Here is a 13,112-nt window from a genome sequence, read left to right as displayed (position 1 = left end):
GGCGGGAAGGATGAGGAATGGCACGTGTGGGAACCGCCCTAGAAAGAGGCCCGGCTCTGAGGAGACAGAAGTGGGCTGGCTTACGGAAGTTCATTGTCATGGCGCGTGCAGGGGCAGGCTTGGTGAGGAGAGCCGGGCGGAAGGCACAGGAGAGAGTGGTGGTCTCCAAGGGGCACAAGCAGGAGTAGCTTTGACCTAAACCCTCGAGTCTGGCGGCTTCCCGAGGAGAAAGTGTAGCTAGTGTGCAGGCCTCATCCACCCTTCTCGCAGCTTCCACGGAAGGCCTGCATGACTTGGACAGTTCGCTTACCTCCTGGGCCATGGTTGCCTCTTCCCTAAAAACCTCACTGGAAATCAAGGATTGGAATCAAGACTGAGGTTTTGCTGAGAGAGCACTTCACGTGGTGCCAGGTCCCCACGTGCTTTCTGCCCTGGGGAGCAAACGGAAGAAACGGAGGGGACTGCTAGGGTCGAAGAGAGCGTTGATGGGGTAGTTCAGTTGACATTTTGATTCTTTTTAAAAATATTTCAGTTGTGTGTTTCATTCATTCATCAGGTTTTTTTAAATGAGAGCATATTAGGCACCGAATGTTTGGCTGGCGGCTGGTGCGCTTGCCAGGCTTCTGCGTGTGACCCCATCACTGGAAGCGTTAGGTGTGTGGGCAGGGGAAACTGTCAGCTGCTTTAATAAGAGCGTAGCGTCTGAGAGGTTTAACCATCGTTGAACTCAGCTCAGGCACTGATTACTTTTCAGAAGACTCCTTCCGATGGAGTGTTCTTGCCCTTTCATGAGTCTCATCCATGCTTTGAGGAGAGAGTTGAAGTTCACTCCTTCCTGAAAACCTGAGCTGATGTGATCTAATCTTCCTGCATTTGTTGGCCTTTCTCTTTGGAAATCTAATGACCAATAAGAGATGACTCTGATCCCTAATTGCTGAGCATATTCACTTAAGTGGATTTGCTTTGTACAAATGTATATCTTAATGTACATTTTTAGAAGCCATTTCCTATTTTGAGACTTGTCACAGTGTCGGTTTGTGTATCAATGCCAGCCAATAATCTTTCACTTACCAAATAACTGTATATGTAACAGGCAAGTGTTATCAGGCAGTGAGTTCCTGAAACTAGTGCAGCAGAAGGCACCTGCTGGTGTGTGGTACGAAGTTGTCAAAGCACTACAGTATCCTGCCCTAGAAGTGTGTGGCTTTTAGTTCCACGGCTTGTGCAGTGTCTAAATATGCTGACTGCCTTACCTCTATGGCATCTCTTATCATTTGTCCCACAAAGCTTGTGCTGCTGCACTCTCACTCTGTCTTTTCTTTCCCTGCTAAAGAGTTAGAGTTGGCTTATTTTCCCTTGTCTTTTTTATTTCCACCAGTGGACCGGATCGTGGGTCTGGATCAAGTCACGGGGATGACGGAGACAGCTTTTGGCTCTGCCTATAAAACCAAGAAGGGCATGTTTCGTACAGTCGGGCAGCTCTACAAAGAATCTCTCACCAAGTTGATGGCGACGCTCCGCAACACCAACCCTAACTTTGTGCGCTGCATCATTCCAAATCACGAGAAGCGGGTACGTGCTTAGCAAAACGGATGCGGGTGTTGAAGACTGATCGAGGTCCAGTCACAAAGATGAAGCTCTAAAACTGTCCTCTGCTTGATTAGGCTGGAAAACTGGACCCGCACCTAGTGCTGGATCAGCTTCGCTGCAATGGTGTCCTGGAAGGGATCAGAATCTGTCGCCAGGGATTCCCCAACCGGATTGTTTTCCAGGAATTCAGACAGAGGTATTGCTCACCTTTACCTGGGTTCTGTGTGTATCAAAGCTTATCTGAATATGAATCAAACAGTGAGATGATGAGAAAGGACTCTTCCTTGTTCCCTGGAGGGTTTCTGTTCTCTTTTCATGTAGGAGGGCGGTCATCATTATTACCATTATCGTTGGTCGGGAATATTGAGTGCCTACTTTAGAGGCAGGGCGCTCATAACTTCTGGGTGCAGCAAAGACTGCTTCCTGGCCTTGGGGCCCTGAGGCTGTTGTGAGGAAACACGGAGAGCTGAGAACTTACAGTTCACTCATTCAGACAGTTCTACCTGGGATTTAAACATAACTCTTTTTTAAACTGATTTTTTAAAATATAGGAATAACGTATGTTCCTTTTAGGAAAAATTTTAAATACGTTAAAAGTAAATAAAAATTATTCAGGTGTGACTCCTAAAAGCACTTTGGGACATTTCTTTCCATCTTTTTTTCAATAAATATATCTGTGTACGTGTGTATGTACATATTTTTCCCACTGTGTGTGCCCGTGTGTGTGTTCTTACAATCCTTTTACTAAAGTAGGGTCGGAAATACAAAAGATTAGAAAAGAATTAGGAAAAAAACGAGGGAGAAGATCAGTGTGCAAAAGAAATGGATGAAAACATATGATGGGCAACAGGTTTTTTAAAAGTGTATTATGTAATTTTCTTTAACAGTTAGTCTAGTTTGCCTTTTTCCTCTTTGCTCCTGGAAATCAAGTTTCCAAATATGAAGCATTTGTTTTTCCATAAATAAACAGTGCCGCAGGCCGAGGAGTAGCCCTTTCTCCCAGAGGGAGCCCAGCTGAAAACCTGTTCCGATCCCTACAGGTTTTCAGGGGAACCCTTATTACGGCCCCACTATATGATAAAGGAGCTGGTAGATTTTCACTTTTTATTTGATAGGAGAAAACGGAACATAGCTGGCATCCAAAATACAAAGTTGGTTGAAGTAGCCAGGATTCATCTTTTAATACAGCCACTGTCTTTGTGCTAAAATTTATTTTCTTGGGGTATAACCCGCATATAGTAAATGCACAGACCTCAGGTGTGCAGGTCGGTGAACACATGTGCACCCAGCCCAGCGCTGTTTTGAGTCACCCTGATACTTCCTCCTGTTCTTTTTTTTTTTTTTTTTTTTTAATTTATTTTTGGCTGTGTTGGGTCTTCGTTGCTGTGCACAGGCTTTCTCTAGTTGCGGTGAGCAGGGACTACTCTTTGTTGCGGTGCGTGGGCTTCTCATCCCGGTGGCTTCTCTTGTTGCAGAGCACAGGCTCTAGGCGCGCGGGCTTCAGTAGTTGCGCCACACAGGCTCAGTAGTTGTGGCTCACGGGCTTAGTTACTCCGTGGCACGTGGGATCTTCCCAGGCCAGGGCTGAAACCCGTGTCCCCTGCACTGGCAGGTGGATTCTCAACCACTGCGCCACCAGGGAAGCCCCCTTCCTCCTGTTCTAAACAGAGGCCTCCAGGCATTGCTCTTACAGCCTTTTCTGTTATCTAATAAATGCCTACAAGTTGACGGTGACTCAACACGCAAAGAGCCAGATTCTCTTTGCATCTTAAGGATGTGGACATTTTGTGGGAAATAAAAACAAAAAGTTTCTAAAATCACCGTGCTTTTGATTCCTCTCCACCACAACTTCTTAAACATGGTCTCTGACTTGGGAGAATTGACTGCATTTTCATTTTGCTGCTTCTTTTAAGAAATAGAAACTAGATCTGCAGAAAACCTCAGATTATCAGCTGGTCATTTCTTTACTCTTAATTCAACATGATTGCCCATTATATTCTTGCCTCTTAGTGAAAACAAAACTCATAGTTAGTAGGTAGACATTTCCACAAATTTTTACAAAAGGCTTTTTGGCTGCTTTTCTTACAGATATGAGATCCTAACTCCAAATGCTATTCCTAAGGGTTTTATGGATGGCAAACAGGCTTGTGAGCGCATGGTAAGCTCTTCTGGATTTTTCTGGTTCGTGGGCTATTGACACAATCTTTCCTGTAGCAAAAATAATAAACAGACTCTTTCTCTCTCAGATCCGGGCTTTAGAATTGGACCCAAACTTGTACAGGATTGGACAGAGCAAGATATTTTTCAGAGCTGGAGTTTTGGCACACTTAGAGGAAGAAAGAGATTTAAAAATTACCGATATCATTATCTTCTTTCAGGCTGTTTGCAGAGGTTATTTAGCCAGAAAGTAAGTGGGAAATCATGTATTAAATGCTTAGAGTGTGTGCTTGTGCTAATAAGCATGTGTTTTGTGCTAGAAATACAAGCGCGTGTGAGACTTGAGGTCCCTGTCCTGTGGGACCGAGAGCCAGGTAAGCAGACACACGTTCTAAATAAGGACACAAACAAGGGGCCAAGACAGACGATAAAGGGGTCCTGCTTCAGCGTGGGTCCTCGGGGAGGGCTTCTCTGAGCCCGTCTGTAAATGAGAGGTGTCAGCAAGATGATCTGCAGGTCCAGTCCAGGAGGGAAGGAGGAGAAAGAGTACCTTAGCAAGAAAGAGGGAGGTTTCTCCTGTGACAGATCCAAAAAGAAAAGAGTGGCTAATAGAGGATTGATGAAGAGCACAGCAAAGGGAAGGGGAGGGCAGGGCCTTGTTCACACCCGCGTGCACGCGCACACGTGTGTGTCTGGGGGTAGGTGGCAGGGGCCGTTTCCGGCAGCGTCTGTGAGCAAAGTGCCAGGTCCCGTGATACGAGTTGAGGTCGGCGGAGCAGGCCCGCCATCTGGCGGGGACGTGGTCATGTCCCCGCTCCGCAGCCCAGCCCACAAAGAACATTTACCTCTAGGCAGTCTCCTATGACAGCAGCTGTCAAAGCACAGTTCGTTCTTATGTGCTGTAGACTGAATGTGTCCCCCAGATTCGTGTGCCAGAATCTAATCCCCAGTGGGATGGTGTTTGGAGGTGGGGCCTTTGGGGTGATTAGTGCATGAAGGTGGAGCCCTCATGAATGGGATTAGTGTCCTCATGAGCGAGACCCCACAGAGCTTCCTTGCCCTTCCCCCATGTGAGGCGACAGCAAGAAGAAGCTGTCAGTGAGGAAGTGGGTCCTCGGCAGGCACGGAATCTGCCGGGGCCGTGATCCTGGACTTCCCAGCCCCCAGAACTGTGAGAGATAAATGTTTGTTGTTTACAAACAAAACAAAAACAAAACCACAGTTTTCTTTAACTAGTTTTCCTTCCTCTTCTTCAGGGCCTTCGCCAAGAAGCAGCAGCAGCTGAGCGCCCTGAAGGTGCTGCAGCGCAACTGCGCCGCGTACCTGAAGCTGCGGCACTGGCAGTGGTGGCGCGTCTTCACCAAGGTGGGCGCCCGGGACCAAGAGGAGCCCAGGGGCGGGGAGGTGCAGGGTGCGACAGTCAGTGTTCAATGTCGTGAATGTAGGTGAAGCCGCTCCTACAAGTCACTCGCCAAGAGGAGGAGCTCCAGGCCAAAGACGAAGAGCTGCTGAAGGTGAAAGAGAAGCAGACGAAGGTGGAAGGGGAGCTGGAGGAGATGGAGAGGAAGCACCAGCAGGTACAGCTCCCCGGTTCCCGCTCAGCCCTGAGTGAAGATGCGCGACCCGCGGATAGGGACCCACCCAGTGAATTCCGAAGAAACAGCATCTTGTGTTGTGTGTGTTCTTCACTCCTTTCCAAAGCATAGACGTTTGAGCATAGAGGTAGCACATGTATTAGGCCAAGCATCGGGGTGTATATAAACTGAAATCAGCTTGACCTCTTGCATTTTTGCCTTTGTCACCCGTTGGACACCCAGATGATCACGTTTGCTATCAGGTGTGCGTTTGACACCAGTGAGGCTTCTCCTGGTATTAGCACCTTCCTGTGACTGCTCACAAGGGACCTAGAAAAAAGTAAAAGGATGAGACAGTACAAGGCAACCCCCCTGCCTGCTCTCCAGCCGCAGTGGTCTTGAGTCCACACCCCGTTCTCAGGAAGCTGTGCTTCATGGACAAAGCAGAGACTCAGGAAATGTTTGTAGCTGACAGTGATAGGACTGATGTGTTCAGGGCCAAAACGTTTTAACAGTAGAGGCCAGAATATCATTTGATACCAGACGACTTCAGTCACCATGAACTTCATAGCATTTGTATAATATTTCCCCTCCTATTCTTTGGTCCCTTTGTGAATTACCTTAATAGTAAGAAAGGGAATTCTTTAAAATAGCATGAATTTAATATGTATTATTCAGGATAACATTTTTCGTTGTTTCTATTGTCTCAAGTTTTCACCCAGCTTATTTTGCTAGAGCCGAAGACATATTTGAAAGTTTTGCGAGTGATGTTATATATTTTTAACTCTGGGTTTCTTGGGTGGCCTGCACTGACCACTGGAGTCCCAGTGACCGTCTCTTGTGCATAACTGGCCAGTCATAGCACCGGATGCTTTATTGTGATTGCAGCTGCTAGAAGAGAAGAATATCCTGGCAGAGCAGCTACAGGCAGAGACTGAGCTCTTTGCTGAAGCAGAAGAGATGAGGGCAAGACTTGCTGCTAAAAAGCAGGAATTAGAAGAGATTCTCCATGACTTGGAGTCTAGGGTTGAAGAAGAAGAAGAAAGAAACCAAATCCTCCAAAATGAAAAGAAGAAAATGCAAGCACATATTCAGGTATCTGTGAGAAGTTTCACTTCGGGTTATAGTTTGGGTTTTCCAGATGGATCTGCTGAGTGAATAGATGCTATGGGTTTGGATTCTTGTGTCCATTGAGGAGCAGAAGGAGCCTAAGTAATAAGTCGTTTCTCCCCCCCCACCCCCCCACCCCTTTAAAAGATCATTTGAAGCACACATATAATAGATTCCTTCAAAAGTAGATTTGTTATTTTTTTTTTTTAATTTTTATTTATTTATTTATGGCTGTGTTGGGTCTTCGTTTCTGTGCGAGGGCTTTCTCCAGGTGTGGCAAGTGGGGGCCACTCTTCATCGCAGTGCGCGGGCCTCTCACTGTCGCGGCCTCTCTTGTTGAGGAGCACAGGCTCCAGACGCGCAGGCTCAGTAGTTGTGGCTCACGGGCCTAGTCGCTCCGCGGCACGTGGGATCTTCCGGGACCAGGGCTCGAACCCGTGTCCCCTGCATTGGCAGGCGGATTCTTAACCACTGCGCCACCAGGGAAGCCCCAGATTTGTTATTTTGAACAGGAATCTTTTTTATGTTCTGATGTGGCATCTTAGAGGATGCAAAGTGATTCAGAGTAGAAACATCCCAGCGTCTGTGGGGACGGAGTTTGTTCTTTGTGTTATCATTAATAATTCCACTGCTCACTCCATTCATTAGAGAGACACCTACGAGGTGGTTTGGTTCATAAGAAATGCTCAGCACTGACGCAGGAGGTGGCCAGGAATCAGAATACAACACTTAGCCCTTCCTGCTGGTAGCTGCTTTCTTAGGAGATCCAGCTGTCCTCACATGAAGCACAGCTGTCTCTGTGATTGAATACCCAGATGAGTGACCCAGACAACAGTGTGCCTGTACCCTGAGACACGTTCTCCTGGAACCCCACCCCAGCCTATCCAGCATGGCCTTGAGAGTCACGGTGTCTGCATCTGCCACCACTGCTTCACGAGTCCAGCACCAAACTTTCTTTCTTCCAGATCTCTCCCCCACCACTTAGCTTATCTTTGCAAAGCACAGACATTTCAGACATTTCTCAAAACCGCAAAAGATATCATATTATTTCCTTGGCAAATACCCCATACAATAAATTGTCCAGGCCCTCTCCACTCTTCAACACAAACAGCTTTCCAGTATCCCATAATAGGTTGGCAAAATATCACAAAAGCTGTAAAAAGTACACATTAATCCAGCAATCCTAGTTCTAGGACTTTAAGCATAAATCAGTGGAAGCCTACTAATTATCTAACAATAGGGGATTCTTTTTTTTTTTTTTTTTTTATAAATTTATTTATTTTTGGCTGTGTTGGGTCTTCGTTGCTGCTCACAGGCTTTCTCTAGTTGCAGCGAGCGGGGGCTACTCTGTTGCGGTGCGCGGGCTTCTCATTGCGGTGGCTTCTCTTGTTGCAGAGCGCGGGCTTCAGTAGTTGTAGCATGCGGGCTCAGTAGTTGTGGCTCGCGGGCTGTAGAGCGCAGGCTCAGTAGTTGTGGCGCACGGGCTTAGTTGCTCCGTGGCATGTGGGATCTTCCCAGACGAGGGCTTGAACCCGTGTCCCCTGCATTGGCAGGCGGATTCTTAACCACTGCGCCACCAGGGAAGCCCCAATAGGGGATTCTTAAACTACGGTTATAATATACAGTTATAAATTTAAAAAGTGTTTATTTTTATGGGTATTTATATTAAGAGAGTTGCAAAAGAGTATACACAATAAGCTCTAACTGAAAGTATATAACTTACAAACTATGTATGATTTTTATAAGGGAACGTACAGAAGATCTAGAATAATGGTCATCAATAATAGTGAGCTCTGGTGGTATTATCAACAGTTTTGATTTTCTCTTTTTTTTTTAACTTTTTATTTTATATTGGAGTATAGTTGATTAACAATGTTGTGATAGTTTCAGGTATACAGCAAAGTAATTCAGTTATACATATACATGTATCCTTTTTCAAATTCTTTTTCCATTTTGATTTTCTCTTTGTTTCACGGCATGTGCTCATTTCAGTGATAATATTTTACTCATACAGGGTAAGGTCACCCAAAGTCATCTCGTCTCCCCAACCTACTGTTTTATGCTCCATGTTTTAACAACTTCACATGAAATGCTTGCATTTCTCTCTTTAGAAAACAAGCATTTCCTTGTAAGAACAGGGTTTTTGTTGTTGTTTTTTGCTTGTTTTGTTTTTCAGTACTTTTCATCTTCATAACCTTTACTCTAGACTCTTTCACTGGTTTTTCGCACTGTTATCTTAATATCTCCATTGTAAATTCAAACACATTATAAAATATTTATGGTAATGTTATTATTAAATATTAGTTTTTTCCCCCTTTTATGGAATATCTGAGATTCTATATTAACTGCGTGGCCCTTGGGAAAACCCAACCTTGTTGGTCTCTTGTCCTTTTTTTTTTTTTCCCCACCTGTGAGGCTTTCAGGGATTTCTGATCTGTCTCCTTTTCAAACAAAAACTACTAGAGCTGTTTTTGGTTTTTGTTTTGTTTTCAATATTAATTTCCTGATTATAACACTATATTGTAGAATACCCAGAGAATACAAAATAGCACTTATAAGTCTCCTCCCACCCATCATCCCATTATCCCTATTATTTTTTTGCATATATTTCTGAACAGATATATGTGGATTCATTTATTAATTGAATGACACTGGACCCACTGTTCTGTTTACTGCTTTTGTCACCTTAGGAGTGTGCAGTGCAGGGAGGCAGTGGACAAAATCCAGACTCTGGGAAACTGTAGGACAAATGACCTGTGGGGTGTTTTTGGGTTTTTTTTTTAACAAATAGTGAGAAAAAGGGAGGAGAAAGAAATTTAAGGGAACCTAGAGATTAAAGCAGTCTTAAGGGTCTTATCAGTCAATCACAATGTGTGAACCTTATTTGGATTCCAGTTCGAACAAGTGTATTTTTAAATGGTCTTCATCTTTTAGAGATAGAGCCTGAAGGTTTACAGGTGAAATATGATGTCTGGGATTTCCTTCAAAATAATGCACGGGGAGGAGGGAGAAGCTGGAGGTTTAGAAGTGACCACTGACCATTAGCTGATGCTTGTTAAGCTTGGGCTGATGCATTTGTGTCAGGGTCACCGTGCTACTCTGTACTTATATGTGTGTTTGAAGTTTTTCACAAAAGAAGTTAATCTTGTGCAGAGGTTTCATTACAGAATCAACTGTGGTAAATTATTGAGCCAAAGTTACCCTTGAAAGTTTCTTTTTTTTAACCTCTGTGTTTATGAGCTTTTATTTATTATTATTTTTATATATAAATTTATTTATTTCTTTCTTTATTTTTGGCTGCGTTGGGTCTTCGTTGCTGCACATGGGCTTTCTCTAGTTGCAGCGAATGGGGCCTACTCTTCGTTGCAGTGTGCGGGCTTCTCATTGCAGTGGCTTCTCTGGTTGCGGAGCACGGGCTCTAGGCTCGCGGGCTTCAGTAGTTGTGGCACGCAGGCTTCAGTAGTTGTGGCTCTTGGGCTCTAGAGCATAGGCTCAGTAGTTGCGGCGCGCGGGCTTGGTTGCTCCGCGGCATGTGGGATCTTCCCGGACCAGGGCTTGAACCCGTGCCCCTTGCATTGGCAGGCGGATTCTTAACCACTGTGCCACCACGGAAGTCCCACGAAAGTTTTTTAAACTGGCCATATATTGATTTGTACATACAACTCTGTTCTGTAATGCATATGTTTATTAGCTACAGTAACGTAGGGCATGAAATAAAGAGAAGCGTGTTATAGGAAACCCATGTGTAAACTCTGGAATCCCACCCAGTTTGGTGATGCGCTCATGTTGTGAACGGCACGGCACACCTGACCTGAGACAGCCCTTTCTCACCGACCTGTACTATTTCCATGGTTGTTTCTTAGTCGTCTTTCTCTTCTCTTTTGGCTAAGCAGACATAGTAGAATGAATGAAGTATGTGTTTGATGTAGTTGGACTGTATTATTCAATTTCCCTGTGTTACTACTGTTCTAAAGTACGGATTTTAATAACTACACGTTATCCCATTTTACAAATATACCCACTTTTAATCACCAAGACTTTTCTGAAGTATGTTCATAGTTCCTCAGTATGATAAATAACACTTTGCTACAGGTCTCTTAAATATAAATCACATCTGTGCCTTTTCCTGAAATTGCTGGTTTAAAAGAAATGCTCTTTTTCAAAGCTGCTGCATTTTCCCATGTTGGCTTCTAGAAGGACTGACGCACTTTGTACTTAACCTATAGTGGACACAAGTGTCTGTTTCACATAATTACATTTTATATTTTTAAAAATAACCCTGCCATTTTGAAAATCAAGAATTGGCATTTCATTTTGACCTTGCTTGTTAGCATGTGTAGAATCTCGTAGAGAAAGTGTGGAGACTGACCGCGTGTACTTCTCCCCAAGGACCTGGAGGAGCAGCTGGACGAGGAGGAGGGGGCTCGCCAGAAACTGCAGCTGGAGAAGGTGACGGCGGAGGCCAAGATCAAGAAGATGGAAGAGGAGATCCTGCTTCTCGAGGACCAAAATTCCAAATTTATCAAAGTAAGAGACTATTTCCATTTAAGAGCTGATTTTATTTTTATTTTTATTTTTTTAATAGGTTTATTTTATTTTTGGCTGCGTTGGGTCTTCGTTGCTGTGTGTGGGCTTTCTCTGGTTGCGGCGAGCGGGGGCTACTCTTCGTTGTGGTGTGTGGGCTACTCATTGCAGTGGCTTCTCTTGTTGCAGAGCACGGGCTCTAGGTGCACAGGCTTCAGTAGTTGTGGCACGCAGGCTCAGTAGTTGTGGTTCGCGGGCTCTAGAGTGCAGGCTCAGTAGTTGTGGTGCACGGGCTTAGTTGCTCCGCGGCATGTGGGATCCTCCCGGACCAGGGCTCGAACCCATGTACCCTGCATTGGCAGGCGGATTCTTAACCACTGCGCCACCAGGGGAGTCCAAGAGCTGATTTTAGAATATGGAAAATACTTGTGTCAATGCTCTCACTGAAAGTGGCTTCAAACAGGAAATTCTCAAGATTTCAAGTTCATTTATTCAGTTTTCTCTCTTAAGTCTCTACAGATATATAGTCGGTATAGATTTCTAAAGACAGAAATTATTTAATTTTTTTAATCCACCAAATATCCTTTTAATCCCTGAGATGATTGAACGTGCACATTTTGTGCCCTTTGGACACTGACCGACGACTTGTTCCCGTCTGGGCGGTAATACATTCAGCACCTGCTGCGGGACTGCAGGCCAGGCGGGCGGGCCAACGTTACTTGTTTTCTAAGTAATAACCAAACCCAGTTGTCACTTTGAATGCCTTTTCTGAAGCCGTTTTTCCTATTCAGGAAAAGAAACTCATGGAAGATCGCATTGCTGAGTGTTCCTCTCAGCTGGCTGAAGAGGAAGAAAAGGCAAAAAACCTGGCCAAGATCAGGAATAAGCAAGAAGTGATGATCTCAGATTTAGAAGGTGAGTGTTGGAGGTTAGAGAAATTTAGGGCTAGGACATGTGAGCCTTTAGATTTTACTTAAATCAGAACATGCTGTAATAGAATATGTACATGGGGATTGCTCATCAGTTTGGGTTCAACTATTAAAATAGGCCTCTTATATGGTGTTGTCATTTGCCTAGTCACCAAGTATTTAGTGCCATCAAACGGCACTAAATTATCTTTAAACTTTTACTTTTTAAAGTTAGGTCCTGTAGTAAAATAGATTGCCCTTTGGTGGACACAGTTGGGACCTAAATTAAGTTTGAGCTGTACGGGCCGTTAAATTTGTTTGTGTTTAATCTAAATGCTGCGTCGAGGTGCCTAGGTTTCCCTTCACAAAGGGACAGCTGCTGACACAAAACCTGGCAGGGACAGGAGACTCTGCAGGGTAGCAGTGTCTCACTCTGGTGGCCCAAGTCATGCCAGCAAATGCTAGGATTTTTGCAAAATGGATCACTGCCTTCTGCAAAAGAAATAAGAAAAGAGGGTGGAAGTTGGAAAGAGCCCAGAAAACCTTCCCTTTGACCCGCAGCTGGAGACTGGCATCGACAGAGGAGGAAGAGCGTGGCTCTTAACACCGTGCTGTCGCGTGGTCGTTTATAACGGGGAGAAAATGAGTGGTTTCTAAAACAGTATTTAGGATTTTGTTGTCCTCGTTGTTGTCAGCCTGAAATTCTTTCCATAAACCGTTCTTACCCGTAGGCGATTCTTCTGGGAAGGGTAGGTAGCCCTGTCCTTTTCTCACCTGATTGATGGGCAGGTGAGGACAGAGTGTGAATGGAAGCATCCCCGGCCCTAATTAAGGAATCACTGCAGGATTCAGAGGGCGGGTGGGAGAGATGCCCACACTCTGCCCTCTCGCCCTCAGGGCTCAGGAACTGCAGTCTTGGGTTCAAACCAGGGATTCCCGGTGAAAGGGGAGTTGGGTGACAGGAGTCACACGCCGCCCGGCCTGTGCCAAGCCCTCTGCAATCCCGGGCACAGCACGGGGTCCAGGTCACTTTGGCTCTGATAGCGGGGGCCCGCTCCCTGTGGAAGGACATCCTTAGAATCCTCCCAGTTTCTTCCTGAAAATTCCACCCTCCTACTAATGTATCTCGCCTTTGGTTTGATCTTAATGGGTTTCAGGTGATGGAGCGGTTGGCAGGATGATATTAAGGCAGCGACATGCTTTAGAATACAATGGCTAATTTTCAACTTTAATCAGTTTCTATTTTGAA

The 13,112-nt window shown here is 45.1% G+C and overlaps 1 protein-coding gene across 3 annotated transcripts in view; it reads left to right on the top strand.

Annotated features, from left to right (window-relative positions):
* Positions 1 to 13,112, top strand: part of MYH10 (myosin heavy chain 10) — a 137,978-nt gene that overhangs the window by 102,035 nt on the left and 22,831 nt on the right. For all 3 annotated transcript variants that reach the window (XM_059907898.1, XM_059907900.1, XM_059907899.1), the window contains 9 exons: positions 1,379 to 1,572; positions 1,665 to 1,786; positions 3,679 to 3,748; positions 3,837 to 3,997; positions 5,004 to 5,112; positions 5,193 to 5,324; positions 6,210 to 6,416; positions 10,821 to 10,958; positions 11,747 to 11,870. In XM_059907898.1, the coding sequence (XP_059763881.1) occupies positions 1,379 to 1,572; positions 1,665 to 1,786; positions 3,679 to 3,748; positions 3,837 to 3,997; positions 5,004 to 5,112; positions 5,193 to 5,324; positions 6,210 to 6,416; positions 10,821 to 10,958; positions 11,747 to 11,870 (1,257 nt within the window). The remainder of the gene's footprint in view (positions 1 to 1,378; positions 1,573 to 1,664; positions 1,787 to 3,678; positions 3,749 to 3,836; positions 3,998 to 5,003; positions 5,113 to 5,192; positions 5,325 to 6,209; positions 6,417 to 10,820; positions 10,959 to 11,746; positions 11,871 to 13,112) is intronic.

The sequence above is a fragment of the Balaenoptera ricei genome, chromosome 20, assembly GCF_028023285.1.
Source record: "Balaenoptera ricei isolate mBalRic1 chromosome 20, mBalRic1.hap2, whole genome shotgun sequence".
NCBI classification, from domain to species: Eukaryota; Metazoa; Chordata; class Mammalia; order Artiodactyla; family Balaenopteridae; genus Balaenoptera; species Balaenoptera ricei.
This window is presented reverse-complemented; position numbering and strand designations above follow the sequence as displayed.